Genomic DNA, 27800 nt, shown 5'->3' with positions numbered 1-27800 from the left:
TAGGTGCCCTTGCCAAAAACATTTTATTGTGAGCCAAATAATTCAGTTTGAATTGTACACAGTTTGGTCTGATCATTCCAGTAAAGCATTCTTTACAATTCTGTAACAGCAAGTCACATGGCTCAATAAAGTTTATTGCTGCAAATGCTTAGTGATTCATGGCATGGATGAATTCTGTTTCTTTCCTGGATCAAGTAATCAATAGCAAAATAATCTGCCTGCAATTACATTGCTCTGCATTAAAGAGGTGTGAAGTAAATAACTACAAAATCTGATTTGAAAAAAAAATATGTACAACATTATTAATGAACTGCAATTTGAAACTGGGTGTCCTGCACCACAGTTTTGCTCACAGCCTGTGGCAGAGCTACTCCCAGCCTTACATGACTCTTGCTCAGCTGATTACACACATTGTGCAACAAACCCAGTTGGGACTGATAGGTTTCCATCCCTTCACATCCAACAGAGTCCTGCTGTGAACACTCTACACTCACACAAAACCCCCTGGCCATCCCCGTGGGTGCCAGGGACCATCTTTTTTGGAGTGTGCTGAAGCGCAAGGCCTACGCTCCCTCAATCAACTTTTCGGGTTCCTCCAGTGCTGCTCCTGCACACAGTAAATCAGTGTTTATAACATACCCCACTGAGCTGAGTGCAAATTAAATCAGGCTAATATAGCTTGCACCACCGTGTTCAGCTGCAAGCCACAAAAGGAAACAGAGGCATGACAGTTGGGAGAAGGCATGTGCTTTGTGACGGGAGCTGCTAACTGAGCCTCTTCGGCAGCCCAGCAGGACAGCAGCACCACGACACCGCTGCTCAAGGGCTCTGGGTGTCCCTGCTCCCTCCAACCTGCTCTGTTTCCCAGATCTGAACCCTTTGGCTCCAGTGACACCACAGCAGGCCAAGCACAATAGATGATAGATATATCATCTGTAATAAAAAAGTCCAAACACAGCTATCTATTTATCTGGTTCTAACAGTTTTCTCATAAAAACAGAATGAGAATGATACTGTTTAGAAACAGACTGCTCTGGGGAATAAAGTGCACACTGTTGTTTTTACTGTTTAATGCATCCTGACTAGGAACACTTACACGCAATGGGGTTCCTGTCTAAATATGCTTATGCTGTTGCACAGGCTTCAGTGCAGCAGTAAGCACACAGCCGAGTTCAGCCTTTTGCTTGTGTTTACATTCTTATCCACAGTCCACCTCACTCCTGAATCTCATATACACTCTCAAAGGACATTTATGAGATTAAGCACCTTAAAAGTCACAAAAGGCCAGAGGGAAAGCTGCCTATGCAAGCTTAATGTAACTCCTTCCTACAAAGGCATTAGAGTATGGTCTTTCATTATATGCTCATTTCCAGTGGAGCTCTGTTTCATTCAGCGCCCAGACTAAGCTGTGCTCTGGAAAAGAGCCACAATAGTGCTGTCTGCAGGAACAAAGGGAAAAAAAGCCTGTAATAGGCACTCAGTGTGGAAATTTCCAGCAAAGATAAATAAATGGTAAGAAAGTGAAAAAGGATCCCCCAGACAGATGCATCAGGCGACTCCAGCATGGAGTTTGATGTGAATAGTCCTACTTACATGTTCTCTAACGCTGTTCACAGCTACACAGCCGGTTTCCACTATTTAATTAGCTATAACCTACATGTGGCTGCATCACTTAAAAGTACACATACATGCACGCGCGCACACACACTATCTCTCTCATTCTGCTTTATAAGAAGTAACTGACAAATATCCAAATGTTTTACCAGACTGCTCCTGCATCATGCTACAGAGAACATCTACTCCCTGCCAATCCCTGGTGACTTAAAGACAATATGGGATCAGTTGACTTCTCACGATCCTGTACTTTTCAATCTGCACAGAGAACCCACTGCCTTTCTGAGATAAATATACAAACATCACAGCCTCCATCTACAACAAAGAGCTGGAGGCCTGGCTCATCGCTTGGTCAAATCAACTTAGTTTCACTTTAATAGAACTATGTTGACTTCTAAAGGCAAAAGAGACGGTTTGAATGCTTGCAAACCCCTTTTCCAAGTCATGGTTAGGGAAGAGCATTCATTCAAAGAGTTCCCACCCCTTCTTCCTCACAAGCACACAGACTCCTGCCCTCCGCCATGGATTTAGCAGCTGCAGAACTGGGATTTCCTCTGTTAGGCGACAAGCCACTCGTGGCAGGAGCTGTTTCTCTCCCAGGTACAAGAACCCCAGCACCAAGCACAGCAACTCAGCCACTATACTCCATATTGTCACACTGTGCACTCACAGTGGTTGGCATCCAGCAGCCTGTTCCCAGATGGGTTGTCTGAAGTGAAATAGGACTCAAAATAAATACATTAACTAGCAAAACTCCAGTTCACCAAGTCCGTGGTTATTGAGCCAAGTCTGCTTGAGGGGAAGACTCTTCATAAATGGTAAATTGCAGGGCTGAGCCAGAGTGTACAGGAAGTTGATACAAAGCAGCTTTCCTCATCCTGGTACAGGCTTAGTCGTCCCCTCATCTACAGCATTGCTTCAAGAATACAGTGTCATCATCATCCACTGTAAAATAATGGGAAAAGTGGGTTGAACTCATTGATCTCTATGAGAGCTCTGCAATATTCACAAGTGAACTGGACTATGGGGCATTAGAGAACTGTCTCCAGAAGGAGCAGAAGCCAGAATAAGGCAGAAGAGTTGGAAGCCTGAACCTCCTTCTTTGTTACCTAATCTCTTACAGAGAAGGTTAAGATACCTTTTGTTAATGCTACAACATAAAACATGCACTGCACCACTTGCCATGAAGAAGTCTGCATTTGACAGTCTGGGAACAGGCTTTACCTCGGATTCCTGGAGATAAATCCCTTTGCCATCTTGTGTTAAGTTACGAAAGGCTTCTGCAAAAGAAATAAATGAGGAGCATTAACTTGATATCCAAGAGATCAACACCAGCCAAGACTCTGTCTCAGGAAAAGCCTCAAAGGCATAGTTCAGAAGCTATTTGGGAGTGTATGTGAGCTTCTCTGGTCTGTCACTTGAACAACCCTGAAGGCTGGGACACAGAGAGCAGCTGGACAAAGTCAGCCATGTTACTGTCTGTCCATTCAACTGTTAGATCTTGAAAAGCATGTGGCCCAAACCTCATCCTCTACAGCACTGAGACATGTACAAAGTGTCTACAACATGAGCTCACAGACTGAATAACAGCTGTCTCATCATAACTGCAGTCCTACCACAGGTATATTCTAAGGTTCTGTTCTTCCTGGAGAATGAGGAGTCTCCATCTGTAATTCACCTACCTCCTCCTACAAAAGGCTGGTGCAAACCTGCAGGGAACTATACCACTTTGATATGTACAGCCTGACTGTCTGTAGAAAGTGACTGGTGGAAAGATAAAAAAGAGTGCTTGATTTTCTCTGTATCTGTCCCTTGCTTTTAATTGCTTGCTCTTGGTCTATTCAGAAACCCAGTCCTTATTTTGAACTTGCCACTGCCAGATGGAGCAGTGCCAGAACAGCCAGGGCTTAGCTGGGCAGCCTGGCTTGGCTGGCCAACCACATAGCTCCAACCTCACCTCCCACGATCTCCACTCGAAGCATGAAGCACACAAAACTCTCAAAGCGGATCTTTAAGTCAGGGTCACCATATCTGATTGCCATCAAATTACAGACTTCATTGCTGAGAGAAATACCTTCATAAAAGGGAGAAAAAAAAAAGGGGGAGTTGGGGGTGAGAACAGAATGAGATAGCAAGTCTCAGCTGTACACAGCTGAATGACGATCATTCCAGCCCAAAGCAACCTATGATTCTACAAATGTGCACAGCTATGGGTATGCACAGAGCTGTGAGGGTGCACAACTGAGAGGTCTTCAGCCCTTCTCCAACAGTTTGTTTTTGCAGACCTCCCCTACGATAGTCAAATATCAACAGCCCAAACGGGCCATTACGCAGAGATTACATCTCCTTCAAATCTGAAAGGGTTCAGATTTGATGCTCTCACAGAGGAAGTTGGCCAGAGTTGAAATAAAATACACATGGGCACCCTTTGCTCAAGAGGTATGAGGGAGTAACAGCAGCTGTGTTTAAGAGCAATACTCCACAAAAGGATAAGAAAGAAGCTGAAAAATAAAATACAGAGGAAGCTCATAAGAAAGTATCAGTCCCAATGTCAAGCAGCATTTGCAAGGAATAGAAGTATTTTCTATTCATGGCCTGGGATTTTAGTTTGCTTTACCAGAGGTCTCCCTGGGTTTCTCACTGTGTTTGCACTGACTCAGAAGTACTGGGTGAACCACTCACCAAAAAGAACAGTGATATTTAAGCTGTACACATTCAATGAAGCTACAAGACTGAGCATCAGCCCCCACTCAAAGCCCAGTGAGAGCAACAGAGCTTAGTCCAGTATTTGGATCCATATGTACTGTACTCCATTTCTAGATTAAGCTTCAGACATTATATTAGTGAAGTCAGGCACCAGTATTGCCTCTGTGCAAGTCCCACACTTACAGGTTCAATCCCTGAGCTGTCAGCTTCAGCAGAGGTAGCAATTTAATATGAGCTAGATCTGGCCTCCTGTATCCACACAACCCCACACAGTCCTTTACAATTAAATTAGCAATGAACAGGAAGGGATTTAAAAACTGGGTCTAAAATAGACACTTCTGTTTCAGAGAACTATCTATATGAGACCACACTGGGGCAAAAATTAAGTCACCCATCCCACAGCAAAGTAAGTTTCAGATGAGTTTACACAGCTAAAGAGGGAAGCAGAGATGGCTAAAACCATGCAGCCTATGGTGTTTTCCCCTCCTCCCGAGCTCTACCTACAATTCTCAAGATGTTTCCTAGCCCTAGGCTTTTTCTAGCCTTCCTGAGGAAGAGGACTTGCCAAGGTGTGCTGTGGGCTCACCTGTCTCCTGTACAGCTGCATGCAGTTCCGCAAGGTCAAGCTTTCCTGATCTGCTAGTATCTCTTTTCTGGAACACTTCCTGGTGAGAGGAGTATTTTTAAACAAAACAAACTCCCCCAAAATGACAAATGACACCAAAGGGACTGTGAGCAAGGAGATACAGAAAGGGGCCACAGAAATTATTGTTATACCAAATAGAAAAGCAGCCTTTTCCACAGGACTCTGAATTCCTGGATACTCAGCGTGCCAGAGGTGTTCAGCTTTGGGGGAGAATTAAGGTCAGAACATCCCAACTAAATATCAGAGAACATCCATTACATAAAAACCCCAAACAAACCAAACCCTCATGGACACTCTAACAGTCACACAATTATACTATGAGGATAATGATTTCTTAACCCATAAGGCCTATCTATAGGCTTGATCCTCCCCCCACTAAATTCATAGAATCATAGAAAGGTTTGGGTTGGAAAGGACCTTTAGATCATCAAGTTCCAACCCCCCTGCCATGGGCAGTGACACCACACACCAAACCATGTCATCCAAGACTACATCCAGCCTGGCCTTGAACACTGCCAGGGATGGAGCATTCACAACTCTTGGGCAATCTGTTCCAGGGCCTCACCATCCTCACAGTAAAGAGCTGCCTCCTTACATTTAACCTAAACTTCCCCTGTTTAATTTTGAACCATTATCCCTTGTCCTATCACTACAGTCCCTGATGAACAGTCCCTTTCCAGCACCCTTTGTAGGCCCCCTTCAGATACTGGCTGCTAATTTCAGAGGCAGCAGGAATCAACCATTTCCCAAACCAATTCCATTCTGTTACAGCTGAACTGTTAATATGGAGGGTGAGAAGTGCATAGGGCTGTGTCCTGGTGGTAAAGAAATTACAGTAACACCCAGTCTGCCCTAATAAATAATGCTCCAGAAAAACATCACTCATACGAAGGATACATCCAGGAGCGCCAAGATACCCTGGCAGGCATCCAGACTGAAACTCAGGTGAAAACCCTGGAAATCTGGAGAGAAAGAAGAAAGAAAAATTGTTTTGAAGAGTCATTGAACATCTCTCAGAAAAATGGACTCTGACAAAATCCACCCTCACTTGAGAGGGCTCAGGCCCCAAAGCCTTTGTGAAACTTTACACCCACTTGAGAAGATGTATCATTTATGATGATAAAAATATGAGGCTACAGGATGGATTCTACTAGTCGCAGAAAATCCAATATGAGCTCCCTGCAGGCATGTAATACAGAATGAAATATGGTCCACTATCTCCAGCTATTAGAGAAAATGGAAGGAAAGGGACATCCGAAGCTGTAATCCCAAACAGAATTTACTGCATGACCTTGAGCAAAGTCGCTTGACCTGAAGAGCGGTGGGGAGCAGCACTGCAGATTGAAACCCTTGTGCTAATCACCTCCATCTCTCTCTTTCACAGACACACTGCCAGCTTTATTAATATAATTAAAAGTACAGGCATCACTGAAAACATGATGCTGCACCAAAGCTTAGCATTCCCAGTTCATACATAAGTTACACAAAGAGTAACAGAAATAGACTTTAATCCCACTGCAAATCATGATTATAGATTGTCTGTGGACTTCCACTGAGCAAGGGACAGAACCATAACTCACCAACCCCTTCGCTGCAGAAAGTGAAGATGTTTTAATCTTGTAATCGCCCTGTTTAGTAAGTATGAATCAAGTACTGTAAGGTTTTTAAATTAATGTCTTCATATTGATCACTTATGAAAAATGAAGACAGTTTAACATAGTCTTCTCACAGATAAGACAGTGCCTGGCGGGTCACTTTGCAAAGACAGAAGAGCTATCTTTGTCCACCTTCTTGGAAAAGGGAGCAGTGTCAAATTCAGCTTAAGTGGAAAAGGCATCACATAAGTCTTTTGTTTTTCTTTTTTGTTGCCTATAACGGCTGGATGGTGTATTTTCTGATGCACATTGGTTGTTATCAGTGAAGAAACTGGGAAGGAAAATTGGATTCATCATTATATCTGTAGCTTTGTTATCACTTTTCAGAGAAAACAGCCCCTGCAATACCTTGCTGCTGCCAGGTAGCTTTATTTATAACCAGGGACCAAATTATGAGTTTATGGAATACTCTAGGCTGCCACTGGCATACTGGATGTTGGAGGCCTTGCAAGAGAGACAACCTCAGGGCTCACCTGGTTCTCGAAAGTGCAAGTTACACAGGCTACCTGTACCTCCATCCTGTTTCCCAAATACAAACAGAGCAAGAAAACAGCCCTATGCATGCACAGTAGGGAAGAGTAAGTAAGAATAGCAGGCATGAGCCAGGCACATCAAGGTACAGGCAAGTCCCCCTTCCACTGCATAACTGCCTACAGAGCAGGCTGACTTTCTACACCCTGTAGCAGTGGTGCTGCCAAGACTGGCAAGTGGCATGGGGTGAAATATGGTAGTTCAGAATCAAGGCCGAGATTAAGCTGGGCTTGGAGGTCCAATTCAGACTTGAAATTCACACACAATATCTACGCTTGCTCTTCCCCCTCATTCTTTCAGTTGTTGAAATTCAAACCAGATTAGCTTCACCTAGAAAACTTCTACCACATCAATTCATACCCCAGCAAATCCTTTCTGGAAATCAAACATGGTGTCAGAAGAGTCAGTTCAGTCAGACTGAAGCCAATTTCTCTTCCCAGAATTCAAGAAACAGATACAGAAGCTGAGGCTTTTCTCTAAGAGGGTTTATTTCACAGAAACATTCTTTTTCAGTACTTACTTCTCCAAGATATATTATTCAGGATCCTCTGGAGCTGAACAGCATTTATTTCAGGATTCTGTGATACAGAAAATAATTTTAATTTTTTTTTTTTTTATAAAGTATTAAATCACCTTTCTCCCTCTTCTGTTTTCCCAGCATGTCCCATCTTCATTCTCTGCTTTTTTGGCCCCACTCCAGCCACTGTGAAAATCAATAGAAAAGACTCCCTTTGAATATGACAAGATTCTCAGCCTGCAAGGGCTGCAGTCTGCTCTGGGCTAAGTTCTCAGGGCTCTGCACAGATCAATACAGTAGTGTAGATTTATGCTGAGTGAGGATTCAGGCTGTTAACCTTTCAGCCCTGGTGCCATCTGTCCCATCAAGCACACTGTCAAGAGACCTGCGTCAAGTATTTCCCTTTTATCATTTACAAACAAACAAAAAAAAAAGATGGAAAGTTTGGAATACTTTCTTCCCAAACTTTTTCAAAGCAGAAACTTCCTCTCCTCCTTGTTATACTAAAGTTTACAGTTTTTTTAGGAGCTGTGACATTTGTTTCTTTGGAGGATGCTTTTTTAAATGTCACTCTTCCAAATAAAAGCCCATTTTCAGATCACGGAGCCATGCCAAGGTAATGCATTAAGAAATGGCAGAACTTGCCTCTGTGTGTACTTGGACCTCCTGAAGCAAAGGACCAGCACTTCACAATACATGGCAATTTCTAGCATGTCTGGAAGCCATGCTGTTATCAAAATCAAAATCTTACACAAGTGGCCAAAAGTAAAAGCATTGCTTGTTTTTAGTAACAGCTAAATATTGCTCAACATTTACATAGTCAAAATATTGCTATCCAAAGAGCCAATGTGTTTTTATGAAATTGTGTTTGCCAAATACAGGGTACGTTGCTAAATAAACCCCTTTCGAAAGGTGAAACCCTTGCATCCTTTGTCAGCTAGTGAGATTCCTGAAGATCAACTCCATCCCAAATCAGGACAGAGAGATCATTCAAAAGAATCTTTCACAATAAGAATCATATTCACTAGGAAAGTTAGTGAAAAAGGGAGGGGATGGGATACCTACTTCACCTCTCCAAGCAAGTTAGCTACCATCAAACTGTGTTGAAGCATGTGTGAGACGAGTGCCAATATTTCTCTAACAGGATACTTTCCCCAGTGAGTCTAAGAATACCCTAAAGGATAGGATGGAACCCTGCATCCCACCATTTTATTATCCCCAGTACAGGCAATAGGGATTAATGTTGAGGAAGAGCACGTGAGCCTGGCCAGCTTCTGCAGTTCATTCTCCTGTTTCCCAGGCACCCACACCTGTTGGAAAAGGGATCTTAGAGGGTACATCCCTGCCTAGTCCTTTAGTATCTGTTTATGCAACCGATGCCCATCATTTTGCTAATACCTTTTCAGCCTGTTGATACTGTCATTGCATCCACAATGTCCTGTGGTGTTAAGTTCCAAGCATTTGCACTCAGTTGTGGAGAGAAGGATACCTGTTTCAATGCTAACACTGCTAAGCTTCACAGTCACTGGACACACAGCCCAACCTCATGTGGCCCCTCTGCTTTACACACTTCCACATCCAGACCTCCTGTGAACATCCATGTCCTTTTACTTTCACAGAGCTATATAATAGCTCTGGAGGAGTTTACTCTGGGAGCTCAAGCACACACTTACCTGTTCAAAATATTTTGTGAAGAAATCCTCCCAGATCTTGCCCTCATACCTATCTACAATTTCCTTTAAGATATTTAAAAAAAATAAATTAAAAATATCATTAAGTCAAGGAAGAAGAACATTGCCAAAGACCATTGCTAAAGATGCTTTCCCAGAACTGCACTCTTGTCCTCTACCTTTCCAACTTCTCCCCACTACTGCAAGCAATGCTACATCACTGCTAAGATAGCTCCCACCCCCTAGAAATGTTATTTTTGGAAAGAAACACTCAGGTAACACTAGGGTGAGGAAAAATATTTCCTTCCCCCCAAGCTGTTCAACAACAAAGGATGGGGCTCATTCCATGCCAAGAAAGGGAATGGTCTCTGTCCTTTATACAGGAAGATAGAGGAGCAAATAAGAAGAATAATGGTGTCACAAAAAGAAGTTTGCAAAAAGACAACTAAGGTGTTGAAAAATTTGCCCATCCCATTTGACTGCATCTGTGCACAGGGTCCAGGGGACTCTGCCTGTAAACCCAAGCTGTGCTAGAAGAAGTGCTACAACACAAGAACACCCATTCTCACTCAGCGTCTCCATAGGGCAAAGCAACACGAAAAACCCAACATTCGGAACTGAAGACCAAAGCACAGACCTCCCACACCTCTCATACTCACCTTAGATAGGGTGAAACTGCTGTTGCCACCCATTTCCCTGGAGATGCAAAAAAGCAGACACATTAAGGAGACATCCCAGAGCTGTGTGTTTGTCTCATCGCAGGTGGCATCCCCCATTCCCAGATGAGACCACAACCTCCTGCTGCAGCATGTATTTTTTCTTAGTGTTACAGCTGCAGCAAGGGAAGCCCACATGTCCATATGGCTCTCAAAGGCCTGATGGCATTTGAAGTCTCCAAAGCACCATTTCTGCAAAAGCAACCATCATAGCATTGCCAGCAGGGTCTCCTGGTAAATTGATGGTGCATTAAAAGCCTCTTGTCCTTCTACACATTCTCAAACATAAGCATGCTGCAAGAATCCTTTCTGTGGGTCTAGCCCAATACTACTTGAAAGGATGAAGCCAAAAGCAGTGCTTCAGCCATTGAGAATCCTAAAGTAGAGGAAACCCACAACCATTCTCTCCAAAAGAGATTGTGCTGCTTTTTTGCAGAGTAAAATCTTTATGTTGCATCCATGAGACTAGAAAGACCAGACCATCCCACCATCCCAGAGAAACAGGTACTAGCGGAGGAGCAGCAGCATCTCACCGAAGAATGTGCTTCCTGGAGAAGACCCGCAGGATGAATTCAGCCTCCTGCTGAGGCTCCAGGGTGGATGGGACAATCACATAGACACAAGGCTCCAGGTGGAAGTCATGAGTCACCTCTCGCTCATCAAGGAAGACCTGGTGCTTGTTCACAGGCTGATGTTGGGTGAAGAATGCTGGGGGCAGCTTTCTGTTGCTTTCTTGGTACTGTTAAGGGAAGATACAGAAATGTGTTCTACCCCAGCCAAACAAATGGACAAAACGCAGGTGGGGAGCTCACAGGCATGGCATAGACAGCCTGCCTTCACACCTTGGATATTTTTACAGCACAAGCAGGTAACAGGGCCCAAAGGACTTAGTCTCCTGCCAGGACATGGTGATTCTCACTATACACCACCCCTGCCCAATGCTAATATGACAAAGAATGGGCTTCCTGCAACCTTATCAACTTAGTAGTACTTGAAAGGAACAGCAGCAAGGACTGGGGAGGAGAAGTGGCTCCTGTCAAAGTGGCTACTGCAAAAGTAATTTCCATACTTGCAGAAATGACTGCAGGCAGGAGCTGCTCTAGAGATTGCTCTTCACTAACCAGGACATCTCTCCTACCCAATAGGTACCATGCACTTTTTCCCCAGCTTGCCCTTTATACTAGGGATGTGGTAGTAGAGGATTTTTCAGAGCACCTGTGATCTGAACGTAATGCAGGGCCATCCTAATTCCTACCTCTGACTCCATGCACGTGTTCTTGATCTGCCTGGCACTCTTAGCATTTACAGATGTTTTGCTCTGCAGGCACTTTGCTACAGTAGGAGGATGGATAAAATGTTAATCTAGACAACTCTGAACTCATTTTTAATGCTATGGAGTGCCCAGTACACAAGCCATATAATTAATCCTGCTACCTAAAACCACTGTCCCCTTCTGATCTTGGCTGCTCCTCAGAACATTTAGCCATTTTACTCCACAGCCTCATAGTGGAGATGCTGTTCCCCTTTCTTTTGCCAGTATTTTTCTTGCTAATAGAACAATCTTTCTTCTGAAGGGTTCAGGGTTACTCCTCCTCATGCCCCTTATGTTAAATTCAAAGTTGTTATATTCCAGTCAATGCTTTGTTGACTGTAGTTCCAATATCTTATATACTCTCAGCTTGTCATCTCTCTATATTGATCTTGGCAACTGCTACAAACGTGAAACTGAAGTCTTGGCTGACACCAAGGTGTGGCACAGCAGTGTGCTAGGGCTACACTCAGAACCCCTCTGCCAGGAAGTTTAACTCATTTGTAACCCCGATAGTGCCCAAAATATTTAAGTCAGGAAGGAGTGGCATCTTACCTCATGGTTACCATGCTGCAAATACAGTAAGTGGGAACACAATTGTGCTGCCCTGACCATACACCCAAAGTAGTTCTTTGCCACCTTGAATTCAAAGGGACTCTCATGTAAACAGTGCTCTGAGTGGTAACAGAGTGGAAGGTATGCCCTTTCCAGATAACAAGAGCTAAACCTTTCCTTGTTTTTAATAGCCCTCTGAAGTCAAGGCCAAAATTGGGACTTACATCAGGGTTTAAGTTCCAGAGCCCTTCTTCAGGTCCCAAAGGCTTCTGGCTAAAGAAAATTCTAGAAATACATCTGGCCAAAGGAAGCTGAAAACACTGGCAGCATCAGCTCCAGAGCATCCCCAACCAGGAATGAACTTGGGCTCCCCAAGAGATCCCTGACTTGCATGGGACACAGGTTCTGTTCACACTTCATCCCAAGACTGAGAGGCAGCAAAAAAGTAACTCTGGCTCCCCTGAGAGCTGCAGTGAGTCCAGTTTAGACATAGTCAAGAAATGGTCAAGAGACCATCCCACAAGTGCAGCATGGACAAAGTGCTGATCAGGTAAACACTGATGCTGCTTGTAATACCTTTGAAGGCCTAGTGCAGAAGCTGAACTATTAATGCCCGCTTTTAAGGCCACTGAGCCCTGCCGATACAGCTGCTTTTCAGAAGAGTCAGTGGATAGCTCTGCATTAATAGTGACTTACCGTGGTGCCTTACTGAATTCAAATACACTGTTACTAGCTGTCAGCCAAGGAACAAAGGCAAACACACCACCTTCAGTGTTGTCATAACAGCTGTACCAGCCCAGGTCCCCCTGCAAACAGCCAGCAGTGGTGACAAGGGACTCACCTGTAGGCCCACCTGCAGGAAGAAAAGAAATAGCATCTGTCAGGAATCTCTGGGTCTCACACAAGATAGCCATGTCATTGCTGGGAAGCAGTTATGTATGTCCAGCTGGGGTCTTTGCCTTCAGAAACATCAGCCCCTCAACCTGAAAAACCTTCCCCACAGCCATCTCTCTGTAACTGTGCAAACTCACTGCAGCAACAAGAGCTGTGGCTCTGTCCAAAGAAGAAGAGTGGCTCTGCAAGGCACTCAGATAAGCAGAGAGCTGAGGGAGGGGGAAAACTCTCACTCCTTCTAGTGATACCCACTTACCCTTACTAGCAGCATTCACACATGGGCAGCTGCCACCCCACGCTAGGAATACTTCCCAAACACAAGGCTGGATATAACCAGAGAGCAGCACTCTCCCTGCCCCAAAGTAAGGGGACTTCTGGCACCCTCTTCTAGGGTTTACACATGCTCTCAGAGAGGGCAAAATAAAGCCCAGTGTGCTCTGAAGCAACAAGCACTTCTCTCTGCTCTGCAGGCTGACACACAGCATGCCAGAGAGGCAGCAAGTAAGGCACAGAGCCTGCAGGAGCCTAGCCCTGCTGTGTGAGAAGACTGGGTACAGGCAAGAAGAACAGAGACCACCCTGCACACAACAGAACTCCTGGTTTGCAAAGCTGTACAATTTACAGGGACTGGAATTTTTCCTATGTGGTGAAAGCAAGAAAGGCAAAGCAATTCTTCACACCTTGTAGAGTGAAAACCCAATGAAGAGGTGGGGCGCTCGGTTCCTATGTTTGCTGCTGTGTTTCTGCATCAGGGATATAACCACACTGCAGGAACCCAGGCTTTTCTTACTGTCTTCAACTGGTAAAACATTCAGCCAATACTGAGGGTTCATCCAAAAGGTGCCTAAACAAAATGGGAAAAACATTTTTATGTCATTTTCCATCACAAAATTGATTGCCAGCTTCCCATTTGATGCCTGGCATCAGACTGAATAGATCACAGGTTGTCCGGACTCCAGAACTCACAAGGACTTGATCTTCAGGTGCAGTTTGCACATCCAGCAGTGCAATCACTATGCAGGACAGAAGGAAGGACAGGGAACTCCATCTCTGCTCACATGCAACTGAGAGTTCAATTTGTTTATAAATGTATCACTATTCCTCTATCACCTCCAGTGTATGGGCTAGCTGACTTCAGATCCCATCTGCTCCGCCTCCAGGAGGGCTGAGCCTCTGCATTTCCCATCCACTTTACTTCAAACACCATTCTCTGTAGGTGCCAAGGATGCAAATTTTAACAAACAAGTTTAATGCCACAAAGAAGTTCAGTGCTGGCCATAACAATTTCATGCCATAACAAGCCCACTACCCTATGCTAGCAAGTAATGACTAGCCTCTGCTATCACAGAAGCTGCAAAGTCCTTCAGCTGCTTATTTCTGATGTTTGTGTGGAGGGAGAGGCAGGAAGACCATGTTTCTGTTGTCAGTTTTGTGTTAACAGGTGTAAAGTGTTGGTAATTGTGTTAAGAAAGCAACATTACCGCAAAGTCATCCAAAAGCGCAACCCTCACCATTACGGAATCCCAGACTTCCTCCTGCTGTACTTCCTTTAACCCATCTCCCTCTCTTCAGGGAGTACATCCACTTCTTCCCATATTCCTGGCTCATCAGGTCTGGAGTTAACTTACAGATCATCAGATCTACAAAATGAATCTTAAAATCTCGCAGAGACATCCTGGGAAAAGAGTGCCAAGAAACATTTTGTCAGCAGTTTAGTTTAGTCCATATGGCTTATAAAAAAAGAAAAAGAAAAAGGAGCAGGGAACTTCTAAGCTGCACCATTTTGTGTTACATATGGTAATGCTCATATTTTATTAGGCAGTAAAGAAAAGAGCGTCTGCTCCAGCAGCAGCAGCTATGAGTAGCAAATGCACGACTGAAAATTCAGTAAAGGATAGCAGCACAGAGATTAAAATAATACTGCCGCCGAAGGGAGAGCAGTGAAACGACACGGGTGACAATATTGCCACCTCGTGGCAGAAGCCATGGAGAAACCACGAACAAACAAGGCACGCAAGAGCTTCCCAAAGCTATCGTCAAAAAAACGCAGGACAAAAACTCCTGAAAGCTCCAACAACAGTGTCCTGCTTCTCCCTCCCTCCTGCCACTGAAGCACACTGAATGTCTTCGGTGTCAGCACAGCTACTGCTTCTCACGTTGTCATGTTGCAGAGGACAGAACAAAAAGCAAGCATGGGCTGTCATAAAGGAGATCCCATATACCTTGACCTAAATGGGCTGCTTCATCTCCAGATGCAGCCCCAGAGCTACTGGCAGAGAAGAGAAAAGCAAGCCTGTGCCATTACCAGAATTCTCCGTCATCCTTCTTTTTCCTCAGCAAAATCTTCTCCTTCGGGCTCAGCAGCTCCCATTTGTAAGAGCTGAGGGCAAAAACAAGGTGACTGTTCAAACATTGCCTCAAATTCAAGGCAGAGTACAGAGCTTTTCTCTAAAAAAAGAAGGCAAATTCCTCTCCCCACATATCTCCACATTTATTCCCCACTAAACACAGGTCCCCTATGCCTTCAGCCACAGGAGATGCTCCACAAGCACTCTGGGTCCCATGAGATGTAGCTAAATGACTCCAGTTTTCTCCAGCAGTAGCCAGAAATACTCCATTTCCATAAGCCAGTCCATTCACTTGCACACACACAGCTTCCAAGTACTTAAACCATAAAAATCTAGACCTGTTTTGTTGGTTAATTTTCTGTCAAAGGAGACATAATAGGAAGAGTGTTTGGCATAATGAATGAATGACTAGGACAGCACAAGAGGCAGCTGGGAGTCATTTAAAAGGCAGGCCTACAGTATGTTGCTCATTATGCTCTTTAACAGGAACAGCTGGTATGTTGTCATTATGTGACAGACACGCATCAGAGAAGTCACTGCTCTGCAGACAAGGTGAAAGTCACTCACAGTTCCCAACACCTCCCTGTGCTCTTCCCTCCTCCCTACCTCCAAGCCTCAGCAAACAGGGGATGAAGTGAAGCTTGGAAGAAAGGAATGTGCTCCCCTTCAAAGAGGAATAGGACACAAGTCTACAGTTGCCAGTGGTCTAGAATACAAACCATTATCTTGCATGGCTCTGAATCAAAAACTTCAGGCAGATGCAAATATAAGGGCCCATTTGCCCCACTAGTTGCTTCCTTTGATCTCATACTTGTGTTTCCCCATCCCCCAGCCAGGATGGAGGACTCCTTCACAGCCACTCAATTCCAACACTTTGCAGCCCATGGAGAACTTTGCATGGTCCCTCCCATGCCCTGAAACATGCTGTTTGTTTAAAGCTTCCTGCATAGCTGTCACTGTATGCCAGCCAGGTCACAGCAATGTGGTCCGTGTCTGATGTTCACATTATGTTTCCTCTGGTATTCAGTGAATGGAAAAGAACTGAGCTTGTTGAAGCTGCATGTGTGAAATGAGCCCAACTATGTGAGCACTATGTGCTGGACGAAATACAAATCTATCAAGTCATTGCTTTGACACCAGAGGGTCTGTGCAAGCAACTGTTACTTATCTTAAGGCTGCTCTCAGCACTAATTCACGCCTGAAGATGGCAGCATCTTTCCTCCAAGAAACTTTTCCTCCCACTGGGCATCAGACCCTCCCTTTTTTAAACTCACCTGTCACTCCAGTCTCCTTTCCATTCAATTTTTCCCCATGGATTTCTCAGTCTCACTAGGTTTTCCGGTCCATATTGACAGGTCACCTGCAGAAAACAGTAACACTGCATTGGCACTTATTATTTTACTGCCACTTACTGCTAGACAGATACCTTTAGGGGACTTCCAATGACACTTCTGCAGATCAGTGGGATCCACCTGCACTCTCTGCTCAGAAGCCTGGCTCAGTTCCCTTATTTTAGCCTTGACTCACGTTTCCATCTGCAGTTTTTCATGGTTTTGGCCCTTGTATTCCATTATCTCTACTTCTCTGTGGCCCCTCTTCTGATTTCAGAGGAAGACTTTTTAATCGCAAGTAGCTTTCAGCACATCCTCCCAGCATCCCCAAAGGCCAGTTCATTCTCAACATCCAAGATGCATTTGTAGGTGATGCTTTCAGCAGAGCTCTAGGAATCATTCCCACATTTTTAGATATGCTGATCTATAACCACTGTCCTTTACATTAAGGTCACGATACTAAAATGGACACACTTGGAAGTGAACTCTTACACACAGTCTCTTTCAGCCTTAGAGTAAGACAAGAGCACTGGGGGAAGAAATACTATAGATTTCCTATGGCAACCTAAAGCTTGAACCTACGCAATAAAAATTGCTGACATCCAAACAAACCTGGACCCAGGACATTAGGGATAGTCTTACCTTTCTAATACCAGTTACTGTGTATGCATGGCCAGCAACAAGCCCATTCTTCAGGACCTTTGTTGCCTGTATACAAGGAAGAGAAACAGAAGGAAAATAAACCTTTTATTTTATCCCTGCTTACACAGCAGACTCATACTAATACCAGAGACCTGTATCAGTGCAAGCAATGACTCTCAAAGCAAACAAAGATTGGTTTGAACTGGAAAAAAAAAAAAAAAGATTAAGTCTAAGCTCCTAACAGCCATATTTTGCAGTATGTTTGGATTTGGAAAGTTGATAGGAAGATCTCTTCCTAAATTATGGATCTTTGGCTAGAGACCTCACTTTTTAAAAGTCCAGGAACAGCAGAATCATAGAACTGTTAGTTCTAACTGGGGTTAGAAGGGACCATAAAGATCATCCAGTTCCAACCCTCTGCTATGGGCAGGGACACCTTCCACTAGACCAAACCCTGCCCAACCTGGCCTTAAACACTGCCAGGGATGGGGCAGCCACAACTCCTCTGAGCAACCTGTGCCAGGGCCTCACCACCCTCATAGTGAATTTTTTTTCCCTAATATCCAGTCTAAATCTTGGAAGCCAAGATCTGAATTCATGTTCTGAACTACACACCTCTCTATCTTAGATACAAGATATTCCATGAGTCTCTCTGCCTCACTGCACCACCTGTAAAAATGGAAAATTTATTTAACAAAAATGGGAAGAAGAACAATATGTAATAGAGGTTCTTTGATAGATAAACCAGTCCCTAAGCATAACAACAGGGAGCTGAGAGCAGCAGAAAATCAATCCATGTGCAAAGTTTAACTCTAAGAATGTGGCTTCTATAGAAAGTCATGTGCAGCAGCTTTGATACTTTTTGAGTCACAGTGACTAGCTGAGCAGAGCAAAACAGGTCTGGAAAGGCTTTCAGCTGTGAAGCCTTTTGATGTCACTCCAAGTCTCACCCCTAAATGTGTCTGACAGCCCATAAGAGATCTGCTGTAGGTGGCTCTGGTCAGGATATCCCACAAATCAGGAGGAGCTGCTGCAAGCTTGATCCTTACATTAACACCACCTGTAAAATCCACCAAGGCTTCTGAAACTTGCCCAAATTGCAGATCTTCATAGGAGCCATAGAGTCTAGGAAAAAAGACATCAATATATTCTTGGGATTATAGTCCCACATGGTAAGAAGAGAACAGTGTACCAATGAAAACATACAATAAAGGTTTGCAAAAACAAAAGGAAGGTTGTAAGTCATGGTTAATTCAAGGAGAATCTTTGGAATTTAGAAAGAGGGGGATCTAGCAAATGGTCCTCAAGATCAGCCATAGCCTAAAAAATCTCTCACTGACACTCCTCACTGCACAATAATGAGAACATGTACCTCACTACTTCTTTGATAATTCTGCCTTAGCAAATGTTTCCTAAATTTATCACCATATATCTATATCTAAGGTACAGTGCCTTGAGAGGCATACTGTCTCCATTTAAGTTTCTTTACCACCGCAGTGCAACTTTCTCTGGTCATTTTGCTCTAACACCAAATGAAAATATCTCAGCTTTCTCACCTTTGCCGGGATCTTTCTCTCAATATTAACTAGGAGATTTCCCTGCTCTGAAGAAATTATTTCAGCCCAATATTAACAAATGCCATCAGTTCTGCCTTCTTAGTCCCAATAAACCACTCTAGACAAAACACCCTGGAGAGAAGCCAGTATTCTCACTGTGCCATGCAACTTGTTAGATGCCTCAGTTTTGGGGCATTTTTACCAAAACCAAAATACAACTTTCCAGCAGACACCCAAAGTGAAACTCCTTGGAGGTTTCTCGAACTCATAATACATCAAAGGAGGCATCAGAAATCATTCACCTTTCAAAATCCTGGTTCTTTAAAAAACTTCTGGCCTTCGCTCCTCTGCAGTATTACAAGGAAAGCTTGAGCCTAGCCAGTACACTCCAAACAGTGATAGCACGCACAGGACAATCCCCGCACAATAGGTCTGTTTCACACCTATTCCTAAACCTTTGGATTTTAATTCAAGGGCCTGGATTGATAATAGCTACTACAGCGGTAGCTTTTACTGCATAACAACAAAAAGATAAGAACCACTTACTATACTCCAAACACGGCAAGGCTTAGGAGATGCAGTTATAAACAAGAACAAACTGTGTAGGCACCAACCAACATATTTTAGAGACACTATTTGCATAAATTGGAATGAGTCACTTACTTAGCATATGCCTTCTCCAGAAGGGCTCCCCAGAACACGTTCTTATAGACTGAGGAAACAAAGATCAGCTCCCCTGCCTCATTCACAGGCAGGCGATCATCAACCACCACATCAACCCATTCACCAAAATGCCAGAACTGTCAGGAGAAAGGAATGGGAAAAGAATGAGCTGATGTTTCCCTTGGAAGGGACCTCCCCTTGAAACAACAGGAAAGGCAAAACAGCTTAGCTATGGGCACAGGACAAGCTGCTTTGGGTCAGCGAGACATACTGACTCACCCAAAGAACCAGCTCTTCAGCCCCACCCTGCCAGAGGAGAAAACATCAGGTGCAAAAGGATTAAGCGGGGAAATGAGGCACAGTTGGGTTTCTGGGGAAGAAATTCCTAACTGCAGGGTAGCAAAGTGGTATCAAAAGCTGGGTAAAGCGGTAGAAGGGTGGAAGAGATGTGCTCAAGTCCTGCCACTTGTTGCTACTATGTAAAAAGACTTTTATCTGGATTAAAATATGGGTAGGGCACAGCTGGAGAGAAAGGCCAAGCAGGGTTATATCCTCAGAGCAGCTTGTAGTTGATCCACTGCACTGCTCTGTGGGAGGGGTGATGGGCTACTCTCCAGGCTGGGATAGCCTCTGGCCACTTGCCCCCCTGGGCAAGGGAAACAGCATACAAATTATCTCAGAGTGTGACATAAAACACGACAGAGGATTTGTAAAGACCTCCTGTGCTCTGGGGGAGCAGACGTACCTGGAAGTGGAAAATACCAGCATATTTCCTCTCAAAGCTCTGGTTTTGTGGCACGACTGCAGCAAAGATGTCCTGGTGGAACGTCAGGGCTTGCAGGGCTGCCAGGAACCAGCAGTTCTCTGCGCCAAGACAAACGGACACATGCAGTTGGCTGAAAAGTGAGTGTTGTCAGCCAAGTTCAGGAACACCACCAAGATCCTGCCGAAGAACTGTCGTGCTGATGTCTTTACAGTTATAACAACTGTCCATACAATCATAACACATCGTACCCAGAAAATGAGATGATCCAGATGTGTGCTTTACTTAACCAAACTATGGTTTGTAATTGTTCCCCCATGATCTTTTTATTTGGATACTCTTTGGTTAAATAAGAAATCTAACAAGAAATAGCTGTCAGTGGAAATATTATGGGGTTTTATGAACATTGTGCATTAGGGGCTGTTTCTCTGTTCTTTATAAAGGCACACTATTTAAAAAAAAAATCCATTTTTCTTAGAAAACATTAACTTTTCAGAAGTGAAAAATAATTTCCAATGGATCTCACACACAAGACTATATTTATCAGACTTCGTGCTTAAAGGCTTAAGCACTTCAACATGAATTTAGTCCTGCCCTACCTGTTTTGCAGATGACAATATACCCTTTCATTTCAGGTAACACGAGCATAGCATTTACTTTCCTAACTGCAAAACTGGGAAGAGAACACAATCATACTGACCCTTCAGTACAAAGATAGTGAAAGTTTCAGATTTGCCTGCTTCTGTGGTCTCTGTGCAGGTCAAGTAACAACATTCCAGATCAGTAAGAGCACAGGATCACCTCCTATTGCAGTATTAATATGCACAAAGAGTGGTGATTCCAGCTGGTGGAGACACCTTTCATGCCTCAAATCCTACCTTAAAATTTGACAGGTTTTTTACTGAGTCTATCCCAGCTTAATGATTGTTTCATCCACATCATGCCAAGTGAAGATAGAAGGATATGTACACCTTCTATTTCTACGCCAAGTTTTATACAGTCAAATTTCCAGGGAAAATGTTATCTTGTATAAAAATTCTTAGATATTTATACAAAAGAGCTTCCTTACCCACCAGTCCTTGGCAGAGATCAAGTTGCTTTCTGTTTGCAGCATAAAATACTGGACTTCTATGCAAAGCCTGGAAAGCACATAACCAAAAAAAATGAGAGAGTCAAGTCAGTAACATAAGCTGGGTTAGCCTAAAGTAAAGGACTTTCTGTAGTCTCCTAAAATGAGAAATCCAATGAGTTCCTAGTCTAGGATGTAAAAACCTCATGGATATGTGACACAAAACATTCCCTCTGCCTATTCAAAGCTTTCGAAATGCTTGTGGTCCCTTTGTCCCAGCAGACATTCTTCTGGTTCAGGTATAACTCCAGTGTTATCAAGTGCTCTGGCTAACCTGACCCAAGCCTGGGCATACATTTGTGCTTGGTCTGCATTGAATTTGGTCTCAATGTAAGTCACTGATGTGCAGATGCATTGAGAAGAGAACCCTGCAGATCTGCCAGCCCTGCTCCTCCCTAATTGCTGACAAGTATGGCAGAGCATAACTGTTCAAACTTTCAGGTAGCCTGGCTCATGTCTCCGCAACTGGCAATTGAGCTACAGACTAACTGATGGCTATTACAGAAGTTCCTGTTGCTGTGACAAGAGTAGGTCCATGAATAATTGTTCAGAGAGAAATTATGTTGTTATTTTTTTCCCCTCTCACAAGTGCCTCTGGGGTTAAATAATAACCCAAGTGTCAAACTTATGTTTCACTTGAATGACCCACAAATTGCTCAATCTAATTTTCACACTGTTGGCTTCCCCTTCAGGCAGTAGCAGAGAAACAGAAAACCCTCAGAAGGCAGTTACAGTAATTAGACACCAACCCCCATCCTTGGTGAATTTGGGTGTTCAATTTGCAGGTCATCAGTCATAGAGGCAGCAAGCTACAAGCCTGCAGGCTGAATGGCAGAATCTCAGTATTTTCCTCTGCAGCACAGGGACTGAAGGATGCACAGCATTCATCCTCAAAAAGCCTTTGCTGGGCTATGTTTGGCATTTAGAGAAAATGGCAGCCTTCCTCACAAGGCAGTTTAGAGCAGCAGAATGGTGGACTGAGAGACAAGGGAGCTTTCAAGTCCATTCCGTTATCTCTGGGGTAGTATCTACACCTCAAGGGCTTTGTAGAGGCCAGGATTCATGTTGACCTCTCCTACCCAAATACCTCTATGCTGATTTAGCTGTCTCAGCCACAGGGCAGCACAATCCAGCTCAGGCCCCTGAGGACTGCACTCTTCCTCTGCATGCAGATTCTGACTTAACACAAACCATCTGTGAGATGAATAACATACAAAACTCTGAGAACCAGGGCTGCTATTTCCAAACTCTCCTGCTCACTTAGCAAAGGTGCCTCTACTTTCCTGGTGATTTTCATGACTTTTGCAGAAGCTCAGCCCTTCTAAGAAATTGATTAAATCTGATAAAATATCACAGCTAGAAAATATCTTAGCTAGGAGATGCTATCTGCTATTACCTGGCTGAATTCTGTTACAGACATGGTAACATGAGAATTGAAACTCTCAGATAAATCTATATGTTGCTTTCAGGATGTTCTGATTGTCAGTATGTTGCTCAGTGGCTCAGTAAGAACAGAACTACCATTGCTAGTAACAGGCCTTATCTAACTGTGCCAGGCCCCTGCCATGGCCTCCTGCTCTTGGCATCTATCCGTCTGTTATGAGAATGTGCTCTGTTACCAGCCCATACAACAAGGTGTCTCTTATTCTGAGGTACAGTTTAAGCATAGGATATCAGCAAAGGCCTTGGAAATACGTGCACAGTAGAAAACAGGTCCCAGAACTAAAAACAACTTACTGACTAATGGTCAGTTACTGGTATCAGTACAAGCCAAACCTTGAAAGCTGGGAAAAGACTGTTCTAAGTAGAATACACTAAACAGTTAAGCACTGAAAAAACAGCCCAGCAAGATAAGGCACCTGCTGCTGCATGTGAAAAAAAGCAGACTACAGCATCACAAGGGTATGTGGTCCGTGGGAGAGGGTTCAAAGGCTAAGAACTGTCTCAAAACTCAGAAATTTTCTGAAAGGTCAAGATCCTGGATTTTGTGGAGAGGGATCATCACCATAAGAACTGCCATCATGCAACCATGGTGGGATCATCAGAGCTATGAGCTGTATGGACACCAGCTCCCCCTGCTCCCTTTGCCTGTTCTCCCTGCCTGCTCTGAGCATTACTGGGTATAAACTCAGTGCACCTGGTTATGATTTTGGGCAATAAATGCTTCAAAGGCAATTACGAAACTCTGCATAGCCCAGCTTCCAAAATGACAGCTGATACAACATATGTAATCTCTAGAAGCATTAAAGCACACCTAAATTAAAGTCTAAGAATAGTCCAATCAATGTTAAAACTATTTCCTGGCTATCAGCTGTGATCATCCTCTTACACTACAGTATTCACTGAAACTCACTTACATGTGGCCTCTTCCACTGTAAATTTTGAGGCAGTTTCTTCAGCAGTGCTCCAGTTCCAATAGAGCTGATGTGAGCAGGGAAGCTGTCATCTGTGAACAGCTGATTGTTCTTCAAGCAAGTTTCCAGCAAGGCTTGATAGTTCTGCTGGGTGAGAGGGGGGTGTTTCTGAAAGATACTCCTGCCTAAAGGCACAGGTGACTTCTTTCTTTTCAAGCACAGGAGAAAAGGCATGATGATATCCACAGTAACGCCTCGATAATTCTTTTACACTGAGGATTCTGCAGGGATCTCACCCTGCACAGTCCTGCTGGAAGCTCCTGTTTTCTTGGGATGAGGTGTGACTTCTCCCAGAGAATTCCTGATAATTAAAATAAGGGTAAAGAGTCAATTTAAACATGGCTTTTATAGTTTTCTCTTTAGCCAGCAGGGAGAGGCAGGGGGGTGGCCCTCCCTGGAGGAGTGGGGACTCATCTGATCCTAATCTAGCACCTATTACTCCATTTTCAGGGATTTACATTCACTGTAGATCTGAGTGAAATCAAAATGAGTGACCCCATTGACTTTTAATGAGGCTTTGAAGCCATACACATAGTTATTCTGAGTCTCCCTGGGCTATTTTAGGCTTTCCAGGATATTTTCATAACGCATTGCAACATGAATGACAGTTTTTATTCAATCACATTCTGGCATGTGGTTATTTCCCCTTCCCAAAAAGGAAGAAAAATAACACATATACCAAAGGCTAACAGAAAAATGGAATATATTAGGTGTTATAAAGCCATTACTCACACCCCTCCAAAGGTTATTTTGCCCTTTTTGCCTCATTTTGGAGAATGATACAATCTCTCCCAAGAGATCGCATTCCATCTTGCTGATTACCACAGATTCACATGCTGAGGTAATTTTTTTCTTGTAACATTTGAGATCGCTGTTTCTCATCCCCCCACTGAAAACAGCAGAGTGATTTCATTGCCCTTTTTTAATATTAGCAGCTATGCTAAACATTTAAGGAACTTTTCAACCCGAACCATTCTATGATTTTCAAGGCCTTTGAGCAACCTGGTGTAAGGGAAAAGGTGTCCCTGCACATGGCAGGGGGTTGGAATTAGATGGTCTTTAAGGTCCCTTCCAATCCAAACTATTCAGTGATCCTGTGATCACCTTCTGCTACAAGTGGTGGGCTCCTGAGAGAAATGATGATTAAACTCTCAGCAGACAAATCACACCCCTCAGTGGCAAGAAGGTGATCATAATCACAGCCTTCTCATTACAGTGTGGATTGAAAACTGAAAAGTTCAATAAACAGTTCACATGCCATAATGATACAGCATTTGGAAAGCTTTCCTGCAGAGGAATCACTGCCCCAGGCACCCTAGGAAACTAGTCTCAATTAGGAATCAGTTGATTGCTACTCCCATCCCATCAAAGTCGAAGGTCACTGGTGTTCCCTGTGAAAAACCAAACAACCACAGATTGTGACATCCTTCCCGCACAGAGCCTTCATTTGTTATAAAATCGCTCTACAACTTATCTACAAGGCATGATCCTCAAGGGCAATCAAGGAAAAATCTTCAAAATATAACCCTGGCAACAAAAATTCCATTTTCTATTGTACAGTAAACATTCCAGACTTGAAAAAGGATTTAAGTGCCTAACAACTTGCCTGCTTGTTTTTTTTGCAGATGAAAAATACTGTCCCTCCAAACTTTGCCTTTCATAGCCATTGACTTTCACGGCTACAACAACAGGAGCAACAGACAGAGAGATAGATTTAAGAGAAAAACAAGAGGAAGGAAACAGCCTGGTGACTGGCTGCACTTTATATAGACAGACAAAATACGTATGAAGAAGAATTTCTCATTTTGCTGCTCCCCAGGAAAAACACTGATGAGCAACTGATATACTTTGAGCTACACTGAAGAGGAAATACTTGAGACTTGCTTTTAGGGTGTGCAGAGTATTTATGCCTGACAAAATTATTGTAACCCTTCACCAGTTCTCACCTCATTCTGGCATTTATTTAAAAAGGACTAAACTTTATAGACAGGCCTTGAAACCCAGAGATAGTCTGAAAAAAAAAACCAACCCCAAACGATGCTTTCAAAAATGGAGATTTAAATCATTTGAATATGGAGCCTTTTTTTCAAGAAACTAAGCCACCAGACTCAACTGTATCAGTCTGTGTTGAGTCAATAATGCAGCTACTTTACATGATTTGAAAACCTCCCAGCTGAACCTACCTGTATGTGTATTGTTTTAAACACTTTTCCAAACTACCTGGAAATCTCCAAACAAAAGATGCAGTGAAGCATTTTATGTGCCATGAACAGTCACTCATTAGACAGACTACAATGTGTTCCACCTCATGTTTCCACCTTCTTCTGCCTGCTGTCTGGCTGCAGTCATGTGTATGAGCAGGTGCCAGACACAGTTGCATACAGCTAGCCAAGGTATACCTGGAAATCACTTGTACTCCACCCAGCCCTGTCACCAAACCAGACTGAATGGGGATGTCCCACTGTGTCCTCCAGCACAGGTGGAGCACAGTAATTGCAGGTCTCTTCCTGCAATTAAAATTTCTAAGGGAAAGCAGTCAAGTGTAGCAGACAGAGGTTAAAAGCTTTAGATAGAAGCTGTGAACCAGTAGGTTGGATGGATTTGATTCTCTACTCACCGCACATTCCCCTTGTTAGTATGTTTGCAGCCTAAGTCCTTCCACTACATTAGCATCCTACGATTTCTTCTATATCTTTCTCACATCTTAAAGACCTGTCCCTAAATCTTAAAATGAGTATCTGAAGAATTCACAGAAAATCCTTCACTTTTAGTAAAAGCAATTGGACCATGAAAGAATTCTATGAGAGCCCCTTACTCTCATCTCCTCTGATTTAATGAATACAATCTATCTGCGCTGAGGAGCTGCTCCTGATTGTGTGGAACAGAACAAATGTCTGCATGCAAAATAAATTTTCGGGTGAGCAGAGCAAACAATGCAGGGCCATCTTTTACAACTGTTCTCGTAATACAGCAGAACATTAGCTACATAAATTAGTAGTCATTAGTCAAAATGGAAACATAACTGAATTAGGCTTTGTTAATCTTTATTAGTCTCTAAACACAGTATAAAAAGAGCACTTGCAGGTACAACGTGAAGTCTTTGATTAAATGGAGTGGTGTATTTCAGAAATAAAAACTCAAAGCTGACTCCCATTCTTCCTATGGGCTTTTTAGCAAATAAAAATATCCTGAAAAGAAGCACTGAACTGTGTTTTCTCACAAAATGAATGAACATACCATCAAGTGGAGGACCTTGCTCTGATTTCCCAGTGCTTAGATTATTGTCCCAAATGTTGATAAACACCTTCTGGTGCTGAGATTTTCAAGGCTGAGCAGTGAATCTGCCCCAGAGCCTCCCAATGATATTAACAAAAAGCCTGTAGCAAAAATGCCTGGATGGCTTTCAGAACTTCAAACAATGTCTCCCTGACATTCACTTTTAAAGACTCTGATTGAGAATTTAAAATATATATTCTTTGCTGCGTAAATTACCCAAGCCACATTGAAATCAGTGGAAATACGAGAATCCCATCAAGATCTATCCTTCAACACTTAAGGTTACACATCCTATTCATAATCATCATCATTAGAGATTCTGACTGCCCACAACTCCCATTTAATTCAGGTGAAGCTTTTGATCTCTGCAGAATATTTTCTGATCATGTATCAGCTAAGCCACCCCTGAACAGCAGAACTGAGGGAAAAAAGGTGCACAAAATGTGGCTTGACTCTGGAGCTGTGACGTGAGCAGCTGGTGCAGCTCGTCTAGTTGCTTTACATCCCACCCATTCTTCTCACGTTTGCTAATAGGAACTTTTTGCCGTTCTCTACAACTTCCAGAGAAAAGAACAGCAGCAGCTGTACACTAAGCACTGCCAGCAGCATTGTGTAACTAATACACCCATCTGATCCTAGAGGACAACTTCAACTCAGCATCCTGCTGGGACGACAAGAGTTATACTCCTTTCAACCCCCCGCAAAATCCTAAGTCTGTACTAGCCACAGGCAACTGCTGAATGCCAGCACCAAATCCCTCCTCGTAGCACTTGGCATTTGAGGTCCTACCTTTTCCAGGTGTGTCTTCAAGTGAAGGATAATTGTCCCACTGGCAGTGATGCCTGCTGCTTTTAGATGGTGTATG

The 27800-nt window shown here is 43.5% G+C and overlaps 1 protein-coding gene across 1 annotated transcript; it reads right to left on the bottom strand.

Moving 5' to 3' along the window:
• On the bottom strand, positions 1 to 27800 carry CAPN14 (calpain 14). The gene is given in 21 exon segments (XM_061475594.1): positions 1 to 2559; positions 2839 to 2894; positions 3572 to 3688; positions 4907 to 4985; positions 5098 to 5166; positions 5864 to 5928; positions 7673 to 7730; positions 9343 to 9405; positions 9999 to 10035; positions 10589 to 10794; positions 13482 to 13657; positions 14325 to 14488; positions 15119 to 15193; positions 16436 to 16521; positions 17135 to 17200; positions 18085 to 18259; positions 19354 to 19490; positions 20099 to 20217; positions 21186 to 21255; positions 23603 to 23960; positions 27725 to 27800. Coding segments are annotated over 20 exon segments (2076 nt in total). The 5' UTR covers positions 23834 to 23960; positions 27725 to 27800; the 3' UTR covers positions 1 to 2532.

The sequence above is a fragment of the Pezoporus flaviventris genome, unplaced genomic scaffold (assembly GCF_033815535.1).
Source record: "Pezoporus flaviventris isolate CSIRO_AGI_PZ_B2104156 unplaced genomic scaffold, CSIRO_AGI_Pfla_v1 ptg000083l, whole genome shotgun sequence".
Classification (NCBI taxonomy): Eukaryota; Metazoa; Chordata; class Aves; order Psittaciformes; family Psittacidae; genus Pezoporus; species Pezoporus flaviventris.
Note: the sequence above shows the minus strand (reverse complement) of the source record. Positions and strands in the feature narration are given on the sequence as shown.